Source organism: Crassostrea angulata, chromosome 8 (assembly GCF_025612915.1).
Source record: "Crassostrea angulata isolate pt1a10 chromosome 8, ASM2561291v2, whole genome shotgun sequence".
Classification (NCBI taxonomy): domain Eukaryota; kingdom Metazoa; phylum Mollusca; class Bivalvia; order Ostreida; family Ostreidae; genus Magallana; species Magallana angulata.
Window position 1 is genome coordinate 12,451,132 of NC_069118.1, and position 21,679 is coordinate 12,472,810.

Genomic DNA, 21,679 nt, shown 5'->3' on the forward strand with positions numbered 1-21,679 from the left:
TTACTTTTAGGATTTTCGTTCGGAATACCTCTTATCTTTTCAGCTTCAATCCAAAAGACATTTTTTTGTGTTTGTTGACATTGAATTTGAATTCTCGCTACACATAATAAAATAATTTTTAAAAAAAATTATTAGTAGATTTTTCTTTTTTAACCAAATCCAAAACAATTTTTTTAAAAGACAGACACAGACAATGATTTTATAAAAAGGGAAGAGAATACATGTATGTACCGAAAGCCCGTAAAATAGATGGAAACGGAAAAAATTATACAAAAACAAACTTTTTTTCCAAATTGCGTGGAACTTTGTTTTGAAAGTTTTTCCATGTGATTAAATGCTTGCGAATCTGCGAGTAGTACCGTTATGACTCTATAAAAGTAAAGAAGATTTTGGAATTGGATGTTAAAACATATTCAGATTTCATTGATTAATAACTTAATATTGATCAGTTGATATTTAAAATATGCGATACGTGTGTGTCTTAATTTGTATCACATTTCGTTTCGTCTGCTCTCTAACTATCAGATCTTTGGCTGATATTGAATTTTAATTTCTTTGATATATAGTTTCGTATACATGTAAAAAATTTAACGGAATTTATGTAAAATTGTTCACATTCCTACGTTAGCTGTTATGCATGCACAATTTATCACTTGTTATTTTACAAAGTATTTGTAATTATAAGGATAAAAAGATATTTTGTTTAAATAATGAAAACAAATAAAAAAAATGGAAGTTTCTTCATTTCTGTGAATCATTCCCGAATTCTAATTGTTAATAAAAGATTCGAAAATAACAAGGAGAAGAGTAACACAATTTAAAAAAAATGACAAAAAAATTAACTAATTAATTAATACTCAACCTGCTAATTTATTCTCTATTATGCAATCTTCACACGTTCTTCCTTACTTTTTGAATAATCAAATTACAAAAAATCAGCAATTTATTTCTACTTATGAATAAATTTAGAATAAAACGTAGCGATGTGCACCTCATTTACATGAGATGAAAAAAAAATCCGCGGAAGTTTACAATTACTCATATCTAGTCATGCGGTGAAAGGGAAAAAATATAATAAATGCGTCAGTGTCATCAATAGGAATGGTTTGTTTGGTCTGCAGGAAACTTTGGATCATTTTATTTTATTGTTTATAACTCCAAAGCCGAAAACTTCATGCAAAAGACCCTTGACTGTACCAACACTCGATTGCACCAGAACGACTTAAGGCAGCACACACGCTAGCTAGATAGACGGGACAGCGGACAGTTAATCTACTATAGACAGGTATGTAACAGGTAGATTAGACGGAGGGGAGAGATGGAGAAGGATAAGGGAGAGTTTATATACCTTGGACAGGTAAATCATAGGTAGATGGCAACACAGGTGTTTCGGCGGCCCGTTATCTCCACAGAGTACATTCTATATTGACATCCAGAAGAAGCCATTTTGGTTCCGCTTGAGATGGGAAATTTCGACCTTTTTGTGTTCTGTGTGTATAATTGTAAATGAAGAATGGATCAGTTAATGAACCCTGCCAGTCTAAATTGGCCAGGTAAAACAAAACCTTTTTTCTCAAGTCGAAAAGAACCTTAAAGTTATTTTTTGTCAATTAAATGTTATGGATATAGAAATTTATTATCAATAGAAAAAACGTGTTCATTGAACATAAAAAAAAATCATCCTAAATCGGGATATTTTTATATAAATACACCCCACCGGCCCCTCCTAAAGTTCTTTTCATCAAAGGATACTAAAACTAATAACATTACAACAATAGAGATGTTCTTCCTGTAGTTTTTTTTATCATCGTTAAGTAACACCTCGACAATTTTAGAGTGATGTACGGATGTATCAGAAAAGAGGAAGTTTTTAGAGTTCTGTGCCAAACCGTTCACTATACCCTTGCTTTTAAATAGAACTTTAACTAATTAGCCCTTGAATCACAGGTGTGCATGAAATGATGCAGCGCTTCAACAGATCACTTATCCATTCATCTGACTGTATTAACATTTTAATCCGAATTTGATATAATTGGTCGATGTTTGATTAATTTATGAATGTGTGTAAATCTTTGCAATTCCATTTTATATTCTTGACTGACTTAGTCATTCTGGTGTCTACCAGTGAATAAACTTCATACCAATGAATAGTTTACACCAAGTTCCCACAGAGCGAGTAAATAACTACACAGTTATCACTCTACCATGATACATTGCTCCAAAGAAATTCGCCGTCTTGCATTTGGTCAGGGCATTATTCAAACTGATGGATAGATGTGAATTTAAAGTAACGAAATACAGCTAGTATCGTTTGTGTAATACAAGAACATTGTCAGCTTATTCAGAACACTCCTCAAAAAAGAAATGAGGTACATATCGGATAACAACAGAACGACTAGTAAACAGCAGAGAACAGGCGACTGTATTTAGACTCCATAGACCGTGTAAGGAGAATGATACGACACAAGTCCTTTATATACATAAACCCCCCTGTCATAAAACCTCTATTAAAAACAATGTACAAAACCACAAAGACATAGGCATTCTCCCTGTTTTTGAAAAACGTGGAAAGTGTTAAAAATGAAATAGGCGCACTAAGTATATAATTTCGCCATTAATATACCGCATTTGCAAACATCAGGTATTTTCAATATTATACAATATATATACACGACATCAGTTATATCTTCAGGTTTTGTGAAGGAAATCGATATACATGTATAGGAAAATAGTTAGTATGGAATGATAAGTTGTATATGTGACTATTTGAATCACTTTTAACCAAGAAATCTGAATAAAATTGTGTTTTACGGGTATATTAGTACATGTTTACATTAAATTAATTTTGGTTACCGTGAACATCGCGCTCAATGACTGACCTTTTTAATAATATCATGTATTTAGCTATATGTATATTAAAAAGACACCCCAGGAAAGTGTAAATGCGTTGCCTAGTGGTAACGCTTAGGTGTTTTTGATTTTGCGGTCACTGGGTCGACTCCAGCAAGAAGTTAATGATTTTTTTTAATTCATCTTAAGCATGATAAGAATAGAGAGTTTAATTTTTTTATTATATGTATCTTATCTGCTGGATTTATTTTCAAAAACTTTTGTTTAATTCTGAGTAAAATCACACCCAATAAAAACCGACCTTTTGACTAACACTTATCTCTATTACTTGGTTTCAAAATCATTGTGCGAAGGTATCTGTATCTTTTTTTTTAGTAACATGTACTTTCCGCTCAAACACGGGCGTAGGCGAAATAATGTTAAAAAAATCTTAATCAAAATTCTACTTAGTCTTACTTGAAATGGCACAATCCTGACAAAAATTGTAATATGCTTATCGTAATGAAGTATAATCAAATGATATGAGAGAGAGAGAGAGAGAGAGAGAGAGAGAGAGAGAGAGAGAGAGAGAGAGAGAGAGAGAGAAATATTTTGTGTGATGCACAAGAAAAGAATTGTATATACAGTTATAACCTTTTGGAATATTTCATGTTTTAGTAAGATTATCTCGAGTGTTCTGTTTATGAAAATCGATCCGAACTCCAACTGTAAATCCCCGAATATACACCTCTCAAGTTTCCAGTTTTAGGCAAATTCCGTTTTTGAGAGATTGGATTAACCAAAATACTTTATCACCATCAAAACTAAATTCCTTGTCCTATGTATTTTTATGAAATCGAAAATATTAACGAACTTTAAGTTTCCGTTTGTTTAAGACACCATAATAAAACATGTTTTTCTTTTCGAAAATTGATCTCCCCTAGGGTGATGTCTTACCTATCTTTGGATACATTGACGGTCTATTACGATTAATGAATTATGCAAAGACAAAGAGATAAAGTCATTGGTAAACTATTAAGTAATTTATTGCATTTTTTTTTATTTGTTAAAAAATGTTCTTGTACAACCAGAAATGGCCTGTACTGCAAACCTAATTGTATATACAGAACATAGTGACTGTTTTCTTTAATTAAAAGATGGGGGAATTAGATGGTGCAACTGCCCATTTTGTTTAGTCGTAAAATACAATTTCAAATTTAACATTTTTTCAATTAAATATATTTGATATGTTATAATACAAGTTTACAAAAGGGTAATTTCTAACTATTTTCAGTTTGAAATATCCCCCCCCCCCCCCCAAAAAAAAAAAAAATTAGAAAAAATTAAAAAATCATTAAGTTTTGGTGGTATCGAACCCACAACCTAAAAACCCAACCCAAGTTACCTAATGTCTGGTGCTCTAACCGCTGAGCCATTTCATTCACAACATTGTGCGTTGTTTAAATCCTATATGTGACATTGACCACGAATTTACGTACTTGTATTATTTTTCTAAAACGTTCAATTGTTGGGCTAGAAAATGACATTTTTAAAGTATAGTGGGTCATCTCTCCACATTTTTGTTGATTAAAATCGGTTTAAATTCCATTAAACCACATTTAGACTATGACAAAAATATGGAGCTCAGACCCACTCTATAAGAGAAAACGCATTGAAGTTATAAAAACGACACTATTTGTAGGTTTTGACACGCATAAGCCAGTTTAAATCGAACCATTAGAAGTATTTAAAATATTTAAGGGTTACAAACCGATGTTACGTTAAATATACACTGCATGTTTTTAATTATTTACTTTTTTTTATCAGATCTAATGATATTTTAATTTTGCAGTATCTAATCATTCCTCATATGGGCATTTTACACGCCTTATTCACCCATCTTCAAATTAATGTTTTTTTAATTAAAATGTAATTAGGTGAACAATAAAAACAGTGAATTCTCAGTATAACAGAATATTGATTTCAATGAAAAAAAAAATTGTTTTGATCAATATCCCCTAACAGAAGTATATTTAATTCTTATCCAACAGACATCCCTAGATATAAGTTGCTGTATGTTAAGCGACTTTGAATGGTTTTAATGCGTTGTTTGAAAAATAAGTGTATTTCATATACTGTTATATCTGACATAGTTTATTATAGCAAATAAAATATATACAACATGACTAATAGTAATGATGATTATCAGAAAGGACACTACCAAACGCTTCTTGTGTTGATATTCTGCTACATACTGTGTAACGATGTCGACTTCCAAAGGTGTTTTTGGTTATAACAACCATTAACACTTAAATCTTAAGGTGGTTTGGGACATCTGCCGATATTAATGTAAATTAAAGTACATTATAACAAAATACTTTTACCGGTTTAGAATTTTCTTTTCAAATTATACCATGTTTAAAGGATTAATACGTTTTAATAAAATTTGGAAAGGTTAAAAATTTTAAAATCCTCAGGAGGCTTCGAACTCATGACTCACAGAATCGTAGTGATTCCACTGCGCTGCGCTGATAGTTGACTATTTTGGGAATGGGAAAGAAACTATTGATAAAAGTACACTTGATTTATTTTTTATTTCGATAAATAGTAAGTCACAACATGGAGGTGTCCCATACCACCTTAAGATACCTGATACTCTTAAATGATTTGTTTTAGTCTTAACGATCTTAAAGCAGCACGGACAAATGTTCATGTACATGTAGCTTCTTCATAACCAGCGCCCTAAGGTACAGGGTAGTCTTAAGGAGGCTGTGTGGTGAACAAATTAATCATCAGATCTTCCTAAATTATTTAGATATGATGTCTTTATCTATAAACTATTTAGTATTATATAGTAATGAACAAGTTTAAATGTTTTACTTTTTATTTGAGCATTTTCCTCTGTTCTTATGTAGAGCTCTTCCTCAAAAGGAGATCATTACAGTCTAAAAATGGCCACGACCATCGAGCCTTCTTAAATCTTTTACCATTCTTCTAGAACCCGATCACTTTCACTCGTGTTGTGATTGTGGAAAAAACCACGTGACTGGGTGTTTCTTTCTAAAGGAGCAGGTGTATGTTGATTTTCATTTTCCAGACAATATGTCAGCAGTGATTGGGGTTGTTTTATTTTTGTTCAATCGATGTACTTAACATACTCTATTGGTCTTTTAGAGTATGTCTTCATTTTTGATGATGGTTTAAGTTATATTCTTTCATGCTTGGTATTACCGTAGGTTGATTATTCAGAAAGACAGTGATTTGCAGTTTACAACCCTCCAAAGGCAAGCATTTTTGTTCGGAGATGATTAGCCTTTACTATTGAATCTAAAAGGAAGGAGGACAATTTGTTTTGACTGGTGCCTGGTGACACTGGTGAAACGTTCATGTTATACTGTACAACTAATTATATATTCCTGGTTGATCAGCGTTAATTAATATGTAATGTTAGTGCATGGAATATGTTATCACTGTTATCTTCACATTTAAAACTTGTCTCAAAGTTGTCATTATTGTTAATTTTTAAAACCAAAATAGAATAGAATAGGAACGGAATGGAAAGTATTTAACAAGATATAGAATATTTCTTCCCCTGGATCCGAACTAATTCAATCAACGTAAGATATTCTGCATGGGTTCTACATAGACTTCAACTGACTTTTATTTTGTGAATAAGAATTTGAGTTTTTGGCTCTTTTAGTTATCTGATCCAAAGTAGCTCCAGATTCATGGAATCTGCCGGATGCATAACATATATGTATGGGCTTAATATCCAGTATACTTGGAAATAATTTTCATGTTTAAGTATCAATATGGAAGGGTGAAATGTGTCATAATAAATGACCTTTTTTTTCTTGAAGAGGTGCGTCCCTTTGCTATTAATCTGTAAAAATCAATTTCAAAAAAGTTTTATGGTATATAATTTATTTTCTTTAGTTTTTATATTCCGAATGATTAGCTACATATACATCTTTCCACTAAAGCATTTATTTATATTCTTAGTATTTACTTTTTATTTAAAAAAAATTTGCTTGTCTCAATAGACCTTAACGCAATTCTTATTAATTAATTACTGCATAGTTAATAATTTTTGTGAAAATTTCTCTCGGTAAATCTTTATCTACTCTAAAATCCTTTGATCTAATATCAGAGTATTAAATACTAGTAAAAGATGGATACTCACGGTAAAAAAATTGGGTCCTATTATGGATCTGATACCTTAAGTTTTGTTGTATAAAATTCATTCCTGATTAGAATTGATCCAACCATATGTTCGAAGACATAGACAAGAACTTTATCAAAAAAATCTAATACTTTCTTATTGGTTTTGAATTAGGTTATGTTTGTTTCTTCATTGTTAAAGTGGTCTATCAGACATTTCTTTGTTTTCCCCGTCTAGGTTGCACTCTGCGGGCAAGCAATCGGGTAGTTTATATCCAGAATGAACTTCACGTTCAAATAACTACTCAATATATTGCAATTTTATGATTTTAACGTTGTATATGGTAGTTCTGGTCGTTTTTCGTGCTCAGACAATATGCTTTTGCATGTGGAATTTTCAACACCGCCAACCAGAAGCCGCCATATACAAATCAAACAATAATAATATCTACGTCTGACACAAGTTATTCTAAATATGGAATTATTAACCAAAACAATTTGCAATGTAAGAACTATGCAGACATTACATTATTATGGGGTAATGTATCCGAAATTCCCAGTACATGTAGAAACATGGACATAGACTGAGCTTGTAAATAAGGTAGTTGTTCCCTCTGTATGCAGATGTTTGATTTGAGTGTGGTACTGGTAGTCCTGAAAACTGACCGTTATCTGACGATTTGATTCACCTGACATTACCTGGGTAGCGGTTCGTCTCTAGAGAGGAGGCCATTAGCGCGTGTAGAAGGTCAACACTGAGAGAGATAGATGAGAGTATTTTTCAGAAAGATTCCTCGCAGATCATCACAAGAAACTGCGTGTCGAAAACATTCGTGTATATTGCATGATACGTTTGCAATTTTGATTAAAAACTTGTTTTTGCATGGCAACGCAAGCTCCGAGGTTTGGAGCCACTAGTCGCGAGAGTTGACGTATCAGAGGATAATTCTCTGTTTTGGTGCGTTTTTCTTGACATCTAGATACATGGGGCATTCTTTCCTTATCAGAGAAACAGGCATGTTTTATGGAGTTTTGCATGAAATTCAAAAAACATTTGTGATTAAGCATTAAAGAATTCAAATATTCTGAGACAGAGAGAGAGAGAGAGAGAGAGAAAGAGAGAGAGAGAGTTGTTATTCAGTCCTTCAAAAAAATAGTGTTAATTGGCATATTAGTTAAAACACGTTCTTGTGTCTGAAATTAACGCATATATACCAGATGCGTTCTTGACATTAATTCTTTATTTGGATGAAATAACTTTCAATTTCAGCTTCTCTAAAATGTAAATTTGACCAGTAAATTTCTTACTTTCCCGGCGAATGTTTTTGGATAGCGTTCATATTGCAGTTTAACAATTTTAAATTTTAATCATCTCAATTCTACAAAATACAGCCCCATCTCGTTTATTGCCCATGTATGTTGAAAACCTCTCAAGATTTGTCATGAGGATAGAAAATTTCTTCTGCATGGGTATCAATCAAAATTTTATTCTTTAAGGGGAGGATGGTGAAAATTGATAATTTCTTACATTTCAAGTGCATTAGTAATGAAGATATGATTTCATCAAACACATTAAAGCTTCAGCAACAACTACAAACCCTGTAAACTCTTTTGAATAACTATCTGATTAGTATAGATTCCTTCTTTAGATATCTAGCATTGAGAAATACATTACTCACATTTTAAGATTTTATCAGATTCTATCTTAATTAACCTTACTTCGTCAAAACGAATACATTAACATTCATACTGTTTTGATTGCATGTTATTTAAAAACATTTGTGTGTATTTGTGTTCATCAGACTATATAGAATTTGATCTTCAAGAGAAAGGGCGTTTTGAGAACTCTGTACATTCACGTCAAATCAATGGCGTAGAGGTTTGTTTGTACAAAATATGCATTTTGTAAAACGAAGAGGAATGTTTAAATTTTAAAATGCTTTCAGTGCTATCGTAGATCCAAGAAATTCCAAAGTAGTAGCCTTTTGTTATTTGATGATAAAATAACTGAAAGGCAAACAGGAACACTTCAGTGTATCAAAAGTGCGTTTAGCATGGCGGACTTAATAAGGGTTGAGAGTTTGCATGAAATCTTACAACTTGCATGAAAACTTTCAAGTGAGATGAAAAACCCAATCAGCACAGTTTTGCTTACAAAGTGACGTCATATCCGCCTGGGATTATCGCATACTTTGTCAAAACTCTACGTTTGGCGATGATAAATATGCTTTGTGTTAATCTTATTCTGGTCAACGAATCCCTAAACATATTGCAGATCCAGAAAAATACATGCGATATCTAACGAATAAAATAATTAATCAAGTTTTCGAGAAGGGCACCGAACAACACTTAAATCGTAATGGGAAACGATGTTAAATAAACAGATAAATACGCTGCTAAGTGGGCACATTCTTTCTTCTTCTAGACATTATGATATTCATGGGATTATGAACAAATAACAGAGGTGCTTTTTATCATTGGTGATAAGGTAAATTGACAGGGCACGCACGTTCTGGGTTCAATTTTAACAAAACAAGGTTTACTGACCAGAAGAAGGTCGAAATGTTTATGGATAAAAATCAAGGACAAGGTAAAAAACAATTTTTTTGTTAAACATCGTTGCTCACAAATATTTTATCAAATATACAATTTGATAACATTTGCTTAGCTAATGGCAGGTTATTTGCACCGAAATCTTCAAACGACATCTTGAAATGATGATTTTTAAAATCAGATTCCCTAGTGATTTTGGTTTTAAATTAAAACACTCTCTATGTGGATACTTTCCAAGTCAGGTGCAAGACGTTGCATTTCTTGGTAAACAAGTGCAGCTGTGAAAATATTGCACATCATTTGAACATTTGTTTCATTTTGTCCCATCCGTACAAGGGATTGCGGGTACCGAATGGAAAACAGATAATACTGCATTGCTTCGTATCTGGCCAGTCGTCCCGGAGACCAAATATGCAAGCGTCAAAACTTTTCTTCAGAGGTTTATCTAGAGGGCTTACTGATGAAATTAATATTTTTATGTGTAAACAGATAAGTCTGTAGAGAAATGGTTTTTTGGTACACGCCCTGATTTGGGGTCTTGGTAATGGTATGTTTTTGTTTATCACAGCAGGGTCCTCGAGACGACCACGGACACAGAGATGATGTCTGATCCAGATTTATACATCACAGGTCTGTTGAACGTCTTTATTTCATTTTTTGTACTTTTCTTGGTTGAAAAAATAATTGATCGTTTGTTTTGCTTATAAGCAAGGTAATATCTACCAAAATATTTCCCGTATTATTGCTAAATATTAAGTATGTGTTTGCCAAAAACTTTTTCCATGAGATTTTTATCATATCGACCAGCCAAACTGCTTAGATGTGTAATTTGTACACTGAAAAAGAAAATTTAATAGTTTTCTACAAAATAAGTTACAATTTCAATCTCATTTACACTGAAACTCAAACAAAAACAGCCCGGTTTATAGCTTCTACCTATATAGAAATTCTTTCCAAATATATGCCACACCCTTCAACGAGATTGTACAAATACTGAATACCCCTCCTCCCCGCTTTATTACTTAATTTTACAATTACTTATTGATTTCCCTTACCGATTCAGATTCTTGTGAACCAATCCTATGGAATTGCACGGCACGCACTACCCTGATCGACCCGTGCTCCTGTTACAGATACTACGAGTGTCGTGGCCACGGGAACGGGATCGTTGAGCGCACCTGTCCCTCAGGGACCGCTTATGACCATGAGACAAAAACATGTCCGAATAGAGCATCGGTGGTGCCGTCACAATGCCTCCCCTCCCGGCCCTGGGAACGGTGTAATCTTAATGGTATACAAGTTCTTTATGCTAGATGTTTCATTTTTTAAGGGGAAAAACTGTTTTAAAATTTTAAATGCATTTTGCATGAAAATGATAAAAAAATATTTTGCTTTTAAAATTGAATTTGTATTAAATAATTGTATAAAACCTTCTACTAATTTCAAAGTTGATACACTATTCGTTTTTTCTACAATATGCACAGATTTTTTCTTTTTTAAAATCATCCTCCTTTCTCTATAACTTTCAAAGACTTTTGAACGAAAATGATATACTATGAAGCACCTTTAAGTTCACTGCTAACTGACTTATGTACATCATGGCTCCTCAAACAGTTGAACAAAGTCAGGCCCTCCTACACCGGTGCGAAAACAAGTCATTGTCCACCACAACCACCACCCTTAATCCCGTCACTCAGTCCGGGGAACAGGAAGTGAATGGTAACGAGGCTGGATTTATAATTGGAGCGGTGTTCGGCGGACTTTTTATCATAGTTGTAGCCATTGGAATAACTTTTCTATTTCGTCGTTATCTACAGAAAAACAAGTAAGAAACATGAAATACATGTTTTATACAATTGATATGCGTTTCTGATTATTTCAAAGGTATTATAATTCAGCAGTACTGTGAGACAATTAGCTTGAAGTGAAAAACTTTTGGATATATCCTTGAAGGAATGTAAAATATGAAATAAAAACATGTGGTTAAATAGTGATTATTTGCAATTCTTGATTTTAAGTTCCTATGCAAATATTTACAGAACAAAATTGACAAAAAAGCGATCCGTGCAGAACCCGGAGTACAATTTTCAGCCAGAGCCAGAAATAGACGTGGAGGAGACATACCACGAAATAGATGACAATATGGTACGTGTTCAGTTGACAAATGCATGTGGCAAAACGTTTCATGCCGTATGAAAACATATAGATGTTTATGTCGTCAATTATAAGATGTCGAAAACAGTTTCCTGTCGCAAATTCATAAACATGAATGTCATGATATAAAATGTCAGATGTCGCAAGTTAAAAAAAATAAATGTCGTTATCTCATTATTAGAATTACATCAATGTCATGAATATTCAAATACCAATATTATAAATAAATAACCTTCATTTGAATTACATTAAATCATACAGAAGAAATTAAGAATATCTATCTTTTTTTTGTTTTAAAAATTGAATATTTTTTAACAATTCAAGAGACAATTCTTTTCGGGAGAAAACTAGGTTAGACTTAATTCCTTATTTCTTTTATTGTAGAATGATCCAACATACTGCAGTGATTCAGGAAATTCTAAACCTCCATCTTTACCTATACGTGGTAACGATACAATGGGCGGATCAAAACAGGACATGGGTGTGAATAATAAAACTTCTTTGCATAATAGTGACACAGTGACTTCAAATGGACGGAGTGTTCAAAACGGTACACTAAACATATACGACAATGATAATGGCAGTACGGAGTACACAGAACACCAGCAAGAATCGAACTATATTGCAATATTCCCACAAAACACTAAAAGTGAAAGTACACGAGAGGGAGAAATACACACAGTAACGAGCTTATAAACGGTTGCGAGAGATCACGTGATACTTCCTCTCCAGACATGATACTGCCTTGATTGGAATATAAATTCCATTTTGTATTCGCTTGAAAATCATACTTGATATTTTTTTTCATTGTATTGTTGGTGCATATATGAGAGCTAGTGATCGAGAGATAAGGTGAGAATGGATTGTTTTAATGCAAATTACTGATACGTTTATTGTTTAATTATTAAACAAATTAAAACCTTGTTCTGATTTTGATTCTTTCCTGGAATTTCACACTGCACACACCAACAAAATACGATTTTAAATACGATATTCTCCGTAACCATCACCTTTTCTGGAGCTACATGTAGCTGCCTTGGATTAACAAGCATTTTTTCCATTCGTCATATTTTGTTTTGTAGGTAATAATACATTGAATCATTATTTTTTAAGATATAATTTCGTATACAGCAAGAGTGTGTGCACACAAATTTAGTAACGCAAAAATTCATTTGTTTTCACATACCGTTGCAGTTACATGAAAGTTTTACTACTGTGTTAATATTAAACATGTAACAGCATATATGAACTAATATCAAGTTTTATCTCATACGTATGGTGTATATTACCTGTGTGATAAACCTTCGCTTTATCAAACGAATGATGCTATATCAAATACTTCCGGTCCGAACTATTTTTGACACAGGCTTCAGTGACCTATTTTCGAACATTTGCTAGTACTTTCAACATAACTATATCTACTACCAAAAATTAATATAAAATCTTGATAAGATTTTGTCAAAGTTTTAAATTACAATTATGAAGGAAAACACATAACTGTATAGCATAGGCGTCGGAACCGGGGGGAGGGGGTGCTTAGCCCCCCCCCCCACACCTCTTTTTCTTTATTATACAAATCCGTAACCAATGACCCTTTTCTGTTTGTCAGGAATTATGATAATTTTAGCCCCCCTCCCACTTTCAATTTGCTTCTGACGCCACTGTGTAGTTTATAAAACTGCAAATCACGTCAGCTATCGAGGAGTTCATTCTAAAGAAGCGATGAAAACAGCACGCTTTGGTTATGTTTATATACAAGAACTTACCGAAATAATGTTTCTAAACACTTTTATTCAACCACCAGTAAGCATCCTTATTCAGTATAATCATTAGGCTAGTGTTTGTTTTATAAAACATCAACAACTGTTCCAAGAGAGGGATTAATATAAGCCATATGGCTTGTTTCCCGATCTTACAATTGTAATTATCATCATGTAAATGTATTTGAATCTATAATGAATAAATATTGTTTAAACTAACTGTTCCTCGTTCGAGATCGAGTCCATTCAAACTAACGAGCATTCGCAACTTTGTCTTTGTCAATAAACTGGATTATTCAATTCTTCTGATCAATATTTCCATTTAATCAGGTGATTAAGCTCTAAGAAAAATTATTTAGAGCTAAAGAATTATTTCAAGGTTTATATTCAGTGAAACTTTACATTAAAACACTTAGATTTATCTCCGAAATGACGTACTAAATTGTATTGCGTAAGGTCACAATAACCGCATAACACAGCGTTGCATCATCGTTTTTTATCTTTGAAAAAGAGACTGTCTCAAAAGCTTTATAATATAAATCAAATTGTATGAGATAAATAGAACATCTATAATTGTGTGATGTTATATTTGCTTTATCCAACTCGTTGAAATGGTTATATCGGCAAGCCTCGCGAATATATATACACCATTTCAACTCGTTGGATAAAGCAAATATAAAATCACACAATATAGATATCCTCTATATCGCCGTAAATAAAAGTAACCATCAAGTGAATAACTATTGGTTTATAAAGACAAACTATCTGCTAATAGTGAGAATATCATTGCGTTGTTTTAAATAATCATAGTTCTACAAGGTCTTTATTTCTTATACACTTCACAAAGAAATTATTAAGAATTTTCCATTCATAACAGTTAAGGCGCTCCATACAATCGGGACAGTGATAAATTACATACCTTTATCACTCCTTTATTGATTACATGAAACGAAAGCAGTTGAAAAAGAGGTATAAATTTGAGAACAAGCGTTTAAAAAGATTCTGTAATGGTAGGTCTTATTCTATAATTTTATAAATATTAAGGATTGCATTGATAACTAACCAAAAACACTTTAGAAGTGGCACTTTGGAAGAGGGAGTTCGAGTGCAATGCAATATTTTTTAAAGAGATGTAATAATTTTTATATGAATACTTATCTATTGAAAAATTGCAATGCTTGATATTGAAACATTAATACGTAATGTTAGAACATGTAGCCTTGTTTGTTATACGTTAGCCATTATTTTAAAATGACTGATGTCCTACGGACCCGGTTTAACGATAGAATTCGTCCCATATATTCACTTCGTAGCAAATAAAAAATTATATCGCGCTGTATCTCGCCTAAAATTTCATATGATTGGTCTCAAATACCTACAATGTTGCTCTTTAATAATCCCATTTTACCACATTAAATGTTTTGCAACAAAATCACTCCCATTTAAACATCACCTTTTGAAAATTCGCTGTTTACGGTCGTTATGTTAATGATAAAACCCGAGAAGTTCCGAGTGCGATTTCCGACAAAATGGCAGGCAAATTCAAACGTGCATATTAACAAAATGCCTTGGTACGACTTATTAAATGGATATTTTCTGGAATTAACTATATCTGCATGTTCAAAAAGGTTTGTAAAGTATAAACATGTGTTTTTCCCGTGCATATTTTTTTTAACAAACTTAAAATCAAAGCGAAGCAGATCCGCTTCGCGGCTGCAACATTGCAAGTATATGGGACGAATTCTTACTGTGACCTGAGCGTAGCCTGGTCATGGTAAGATTATTCTTTCTAGTTAGCCATGTATTAGCCGCTTTAGGTTTAATGAAACATTCTAGTTTAATCTATACCAAAATTTACTATTTCGAATGTTTTTGTGTCTCTGTCCCGAGAAAAGACTCTTGTTTAGCACTCGAGGCGATTATAACGTCAAAACTACGTGACATACTATGTAACCAAGGGTAATGCTTGTTACTTTGTATAGGTATGGAACGCACAAAGTGTCTTTACTAATAGTACACCAAATTGCAAAGTTTTTTTTCATAACAGTGTGTAATGGTGTTTAATAATTTGAAATAATCTTGTCATAATGTAAAAGTAGATAACCATCTGATGAATTTACATAATAAAAAGGATAAACGAATTCGTTATAAAGCTCTGTACTATAATAATGTTTCATTATATGTGTTTCTGATTGTTAAGGACAGTCTACAAAACTTGGCTATACCTATTTTAAAAAAAATAAAATTAATAGTAAAATTGATTTGAATGATACCTTTTATATGCTTTATACAGTGTAATTAAAACCACTTTTATAACACGCCTCCTTAACTTTATTATCACAGAAATTAAAACACAAATTAAAACGGGATTAAGTAGATATGAATCTATCATAGGACTTTAAATCATAGAGTCATATGACTAACTTTTAAAATTCAATCCGAATCTCATGATGGAAACTGATGCATGACATTATAGGCAAACAAGCAGTCAGATACAGTGTAACAGTGTTCCTTGAAGGGAATGGCGTTTTGACGTAATGAATGAATGCCTAAATGATTATCATTTATTCAGCAGTAATGGCTGATATAATTTGAATCTCAAAATTGGAACGTTTAAAGCTGCTTGGTCCGATTTTATATAAAATTTTATGCACGCTTTTAAACGATGGCTATGCTTAGTATATGTATAATAATAGACATTGCAGTAGTTTTACCCGTCCAATACATATGGGATAAAATGTGAAAATACGTACAAAATTTGCTAACAAAACAAACGACATTAAAAGGTACCGCGTTATTTCGCCTCATGTTAAATTTCACCCCTGACGACGAGACGGATATGGTTGTATTACGACTTTGACATCGCTTTAAATAAAGGTCGAAATGATCAGACAAATTACAAATAAACATGTGTACGTTTTGTTCGTTAATATTTCCAAAGTCTGCTATCTTTACCATCGATGCATAGCATGCGGGTTGAATAACCCCAATCATTCGGGGGACGAAACCAAGCGGTTTCCTTTTGTAAACATTCCCGTGATGCATTTTGGTTTGTTTTTTCGTTTGCCCAAAGAGAAATTATTTTTATTTACTTTGAATATTTCTAACTTTGAAAGGAGACTGATTCTGCTGGTGTAAATAGGAGAAAGCCCATAACTTTCTAAGATAAATGATTTGTATGGAAAAAATTTTGATAATGTAATTACAAAAAAATCGGACCAAGCAGCTTTAAAAACTGAATGTGTTACCTTGGACGTAAATATGAATCACTTTTTAAAGCAACTTGAAACAATCAAGGGTTGTTTTTTTTTGTAAATACATAAACTATCCCGTTATACATTTTTGACGGCAACTACTGTTCTCCTTTAAATCCATTCATTACTTTCCAAATGAAAGCTGAATACTATGATACTATATAGTAAATAACAACACATTGTGTGGAATTAGCAACGACACGCTACAGCTATTTAATATTTGGCATATTAAATGTACACACACATAATTATGGCATAAAGTTGGATTACATGATTTATTTATTTTAATAAAACAATTCGGAAAATTTAAACTTTTCCGCTGTACGTGTCGTCCTAAACTGGTATTTAACACCTGAGCAATTCTTTATATAGCCTTGCTAATAAACCGGTTCTTAAGAACAGAACAAGGTGACACAAACAGGTATTCGAATGAAAACCTTATATATCCGGATAATTAATTCATTATTATACCAAGTAGAAATTGATTTCTGTCTAATTCGTCCCTCAAACGAAAGAAATCACATTCTTCTCAACAAAATATACCTTCTAAATGTTGCAATGGTTCTGACACCCAACAAAATGCCGTGGTTAAATCAATTTAGTTAAAGCTGTGTTTTTCCGTCTTGTTTTATTTGACATATATTTAAAATCTTGAAAACAAACTATTTTCAAATTTGATTTTTCACTTAAATTCAAAAAAATAAAAAGAATAGAAATTTTGTTTTGAAATTATTTAAAACGCTTTTACAGGCATTTGTTTTGTCTTTGAACTATGCACTTCATTTGTGTCATATTGTACTTTCTTATCACAGACCTGACTTTAGTTAGACAATGGAGCATGAAGAAGAACAACAAATAAAGGACATCAGACAATCGTCTTCCTTTGTGTTAGATGACGTATTTCAAAGTAAAGAAGAAATGAAAGAAAAACTTCAAAAATTTCAAAATGATTTTGACGAAGAATTTGATGATATCGAAGAAAGGATTTTTGTTCAAAATATCATTTCGTATTTTCAATGGCGATTAAACCAAAGAGAAAATGCATTCAAATCTGTAAACATCATTGAAAATCTACAAAAGAAGCCGCATTTAATTACTCATTGCAACAAAATATTATTTTATAGAGAATCTGGAGATCATTATTTGTCCAAAAAACTTTTAAAAGATTTCAAAAATAGTGATTATTTTAAGCAAAATAAAACCAAATTAGAAGCAACTGCAGAAATTGGATATTGCTATTCCCGACTGGGTCCAAAATATCATGACAGAGCTGTTCAGCTACTGAAGGAAGCCATTGCAAATATAACACCTGAGAGAAATATACTATGGAAATATCGCCTTGCAGTAACTTTACGCAGGCAGACTCATATTTTTCAGATGACAACACCTGAAATCTTTAAACCTGATGAAACCAAGGAAGAAGCTGCCAAACTGTTGAATGAAATTTTGAAGTTTAAAAGTTATGATAAAAGTTCCTTAAGGATAAAAGCTAAGGCATGCTGTGATTTGGGCACACTTTTATTTAGACGTGAACATCTGTTCAAAATCATACACATCGACAAAGAAGAAACGGAAAAAATAACTGAATGTTGGTGCTTTGAAGAAGCAATGAGATTGTGCCCCAATCAATACTACGTTCTTCAGCATTATGGCAGGCATCTACGGTATACACAAAATCTAAAAGAATCAAAAAATATGTTAGAAAGAGCAATGCAATTAAAGGAAACAGTTTTTTCAAGACACCATTTAGCACTCACTCTAAAGAAAATTGTTGAAAAAGCGACCCCGAAACCACGTTTTAGGGACATATGTCAGTTTCCTTATTCTATTGTCGATAGAGATAAGCCAAAACACGACTCACGTGGTTTTGATGGACCTGAGTTTGATTCATTTTTCGTGAATGCAGGAAAGAATGCTGAGAATCCAATCCAAGATGAAAGTGATCCATGCAAATCAAGTTTAGCAAGTACCTTTGAAATATCATTGTTTCATAAAAAAAGAGAACATAAAAATCCTTATCATAGTAAGGCAGGTGTCACTACCCAGAGAGGCACCTTTATTTCAACAAAAAAATCACCAAGATATGTTTGTGTTTCTCCGAAGAATCCTATGCTATTAGAAGCTGTGGAACACCTTCGAAGGGCCATTGAAATGTCTAAAGAATTCGAGGGTACTCGATATGACTTAGGTTTAATATACCGGATGCTTGATAGATTGGATGATGCTCTGAAGTGCTTTTCTTTTATCACATCGAGCAATTGTGGAAACCCATCAGATTATCCAATGTACGTTATTAACGCATACGAACAGCAAGCATTCTGCAAACTCGATTTACTTGCTAGAGAAACTGATCCAGAAAAAAAGAATGAACTACGATATGATGCAGAGGAATGTGCTTGGAGGGCTCTAACTATTGTATCAGGGGTGATTGCGGCAATACCCATGTTGAAAAGAACAAACCAATGCTATCCAACACTGAAAGAATTACTGCAAAATGAAGACAATTCTTTGAAAACATTAAACAAGCTTGCGAAAATGAATAAACTGATGCATCACTACGAAGAATCTATAGAATTGTATAAAAAGATAATTAAAAAAGAAAAGCATGAAACATTTGTGAGAGAACTTGCAAAAGCATATATAGAGATGAAAGACTTTAAAAATGCTATATATACTTTGTCACTATTGCTAAGAACACCAGAAGCGAGTATATCCGATAAATCGTTATTTGTTACTACGTGCATTGAAGAAGCCCAACGTCTTTTGATTGAAAATAACGATTTAGAGATGGCAAAAATTAGATTTAGAGACGCATATAGAGCTATTTGTTCTCACCAACATGTATCCACACCAAGCAATAAAGAAGATGAATCTTCACTTGATATTCTCGTTCTGCATAGTTGTGGTGAAGATGACTGTTGGTACCAAAACTTTGTCACATCTACTTTGAAAACATTTGTGCAGTTAAGATTTGCTGAGAACGATGATGACTGCCTAGGATCTCATCGGAGACCTGAATACCTTGAAGACGTAATAGCCAGATCACGGTGTGTATTGATTATTCAACACGAAAGGATAAATTGTGCTGGTAATATAGACAAATTGATAGATGAAACAGTAGATGACGCGTGTGTATATCACAAAGCAAAAATACTTAAAATAAGAAAACAGGAGGTGAAACAACATGCACCAAGGTGTAAAGAAATAGTTTTGACATGTGGTCCCAGTGATATGGTAAAAAATGATAGAAGCGAAATCCTTTTCAAAGGCAAACTGTTTTCTAACATACTGGGCAATTTATCAGAAATGTTTCTGAGAAAATCTGTTGATTTATAAAATGACAATCGATATTAAAATCGCTAGTCGGTCTATTAAATGTTGTTTTGATCGATTATTTAACTGATTAATCGTTTAAAAATCCAAGCAATTGAATTCGTGATATATTGGTGTTAGTTTGTTTCATGTATATTTATAGGTTTGCTAAATAATCTGCCTAACAGTGTTATAAAATACTATACAATATTTGATTATTATATTTCTATTGTCATTATTTTCTTTCACAATAATTTCATAAAGTTATTCAATCCGGTTATATATATAAAGATAGAAAGCCAATGCAGCATGGTGGGCCACCAGTCATCTATACAGTCTATATTGCTTTCATACTAGCTAGTGACCACTTCTGGCATGTGGTCCTGATGGCAAATAATAAACCTGTACAAATTTTCTTTAAAAGTGTCTTAATTTGTTCATAATTATACGATTTATCGGCAATATATTGGTAGGTTTTCAAAGATGATTGCACACATGTATATAGAGTTTCCGTATCAGATTCCGAATTCGTTTATCTACATTTCATTTTGTATTTATAAATTTTCTTTGCAGTATATGAAATAAGTGTATTCATACTATTATTAAAATCTGAATTTTCATAAAATCCAATGACAATAACAATGTTTTTCCAACCAACAGCAAAACCAAAAATAGAGCTTATTTTTTGCCATATGAATGAAGAGTCATCATTACAATCGTATAACAAGGTTTAACATTTTCAATCCCTCCACACATTTCACAAGACATTTTTACATTTGGATTCCATTTACTCACACATTAGGTATTAGTCAAAACATTGTACAGTAATTTATAATCAAATTTAGCAATCTGCTTATCATGCATTTTGTGATTTTCTTGTAGACCATATATCTTAAGAAGTATTAAAGATTTTACCTAGAGCGTTTCTATTAAAGGCTTTGAAAATTTTATTTTAATATAACTAATAAATATAATTGCTTTAAGTTCGCATAGGAAATATATGTATTACCTTTCGAAAGAACATACTTGTTTTTTATATTGATAGGGTGCTTTTTCGCATTAGTACTGTTTTGCGTATTTGCAAAATACCGTCTTGAGAATAAGGTATTCACATAAAATATTGATTTTAAAGAGTTTTATCGTAAAAATATTCTAGTTGTCGCAATGATCCGTTCATGTCATACAAATCTTTTGTGCAAAGTATGCCTGATTTTATCCAGTGTTCAAAGTAAATTGGTTTATTTTTAAAAGTAAAAGAACTGTTTCTCCAGATTGGATTGGCACGGATAGGAATTCATTTGTGGAAGTCTTTGCTGATTTTTTTTAGTCTTTTTGGAACAATTAAAAACACAAATTGCTTCTTTATAGAAGGTGGGAAGATTGTTGAACTCTTTGTAGTCACATAATTATTCTAAGTATGTTTTTAATATATACTCTAGAGTAAGATTTTCTGCATATTTTAAATTTCCAATGAATCACAGTTTTAAAGGCATTTAAGCTGTTGGGGTGATTATAATTTTAATTCGCAAATCTCATAACAAGCTGCTTCACAAACGGGTAGTTTTGGCTTGTCTTCTTAAGTAAACATTCTAGACGCTACAGATGTTACAATTTCTTTGTGCGTGCGCTTCTGTATATCCGGTTTGTTTATAAGGT

General features: G+C 32.5%; 2 protein-coding genes across 7 annotated transcripts; both read left to right on the plus strand.

The window, feature by feature from the left end:
* The first annotated feature begins 1,082 nt into the window (after window positions 1-1,082).
* Window positions 1,083-12,620, plus strand: LOC128159839 (uncharacterized). Of its 6 annotated transcripts, none has more exons than XM_052823045.1 (6): window positions 1,083-1,285; window positions 10,112-10,173; window positions 10,607-10,834; window positions 11,158-11,368; window positions 11,583-11,688; window positions 12,082-12,620. In XM_052823045.1, exons 2-6 carry the CDS (start codon window positions 10,143-10,145, stop codon window positions 12,391-12,393), a joined length of 888 nt encoding a protein of 295 aa, XP_052679005.1. In that variant the 5' UTR covers window positions 1,083-1,285; window positions 10,112-10,142; the 3' UTR covers window positions 12,394-12,620. The 6 variants fall into 6 exon arrangements, with proteins under 6 accessions (XP_052679005.1, XP_052679006.1, XP_052679003.1 ...); XM_052823046.1 differs by having other exon boundaries at window positions 10,115-10,173; XM_052823043.1 differs by lacking the exon at window positions 1,083-1,285 and adding an exon at window positions 1,365-1,553 and having other exon boundaries at window positions 10,115-10,173.
* Window positions 12,621-14,384: 1,764 nt separating this feature from the next.
* LOC128158045 (uncharacterized) lies at window positions 14,385-20,901 on the plus strand. The gene is made up of 2 exons (XM_052820720.1): window positions 14,385-14,467; window positions 17,524-20,901. Exon 2 carries the CDS (start codon window positions 17,543-17,545, stop codon window positions 20,045-20,047), a length of 2,505 nt encoding a protein of 834 aa, XP_052676680.1. The 5' UTR covers window positions 14,385-14,467; window positions 17,524-17,542; the 3' UTR covers window positions 20,048-20,901.
* The last annotated feature ends 778 nt before the right edge of the window (window positions 20,902-21,679 follow it).

What these genes read in the sequence shown, in the direction of transcription:
- LOC128159839 (XM_052823042.1), top strand. Translation starts at nt 1,507, where the DNA reads ATGAAGAATGGATCAGTTAATGAACCCTGCCAGTCTAAATTGGCCAG. An exon ending in TCCAGATTTATACATCACAG is followed by an intron (nt 10,174 to 10,606) that starts GTCTGTTGAACG and finishes TTACCGATTCAG; the next exon opens with ATTCTTGTGAACCAATCCTA. An exon ending in GGAACGGTGTAATCTTAATG is followed by an intron (nt 10,835 to 11,157) that starts GTATACAAGTTC and finishes CTCCTCAAACAG; the next exon opens with TTGAACAAAGTCAGGCCCTC.
- LOC128158045 (XM_052820720.1), top strand. Translation starts at nt 17,543, where the DNA reads ATGGAGCATGAAGAAGAACAACAAATAAAGGACATCAGACAATCGTCT.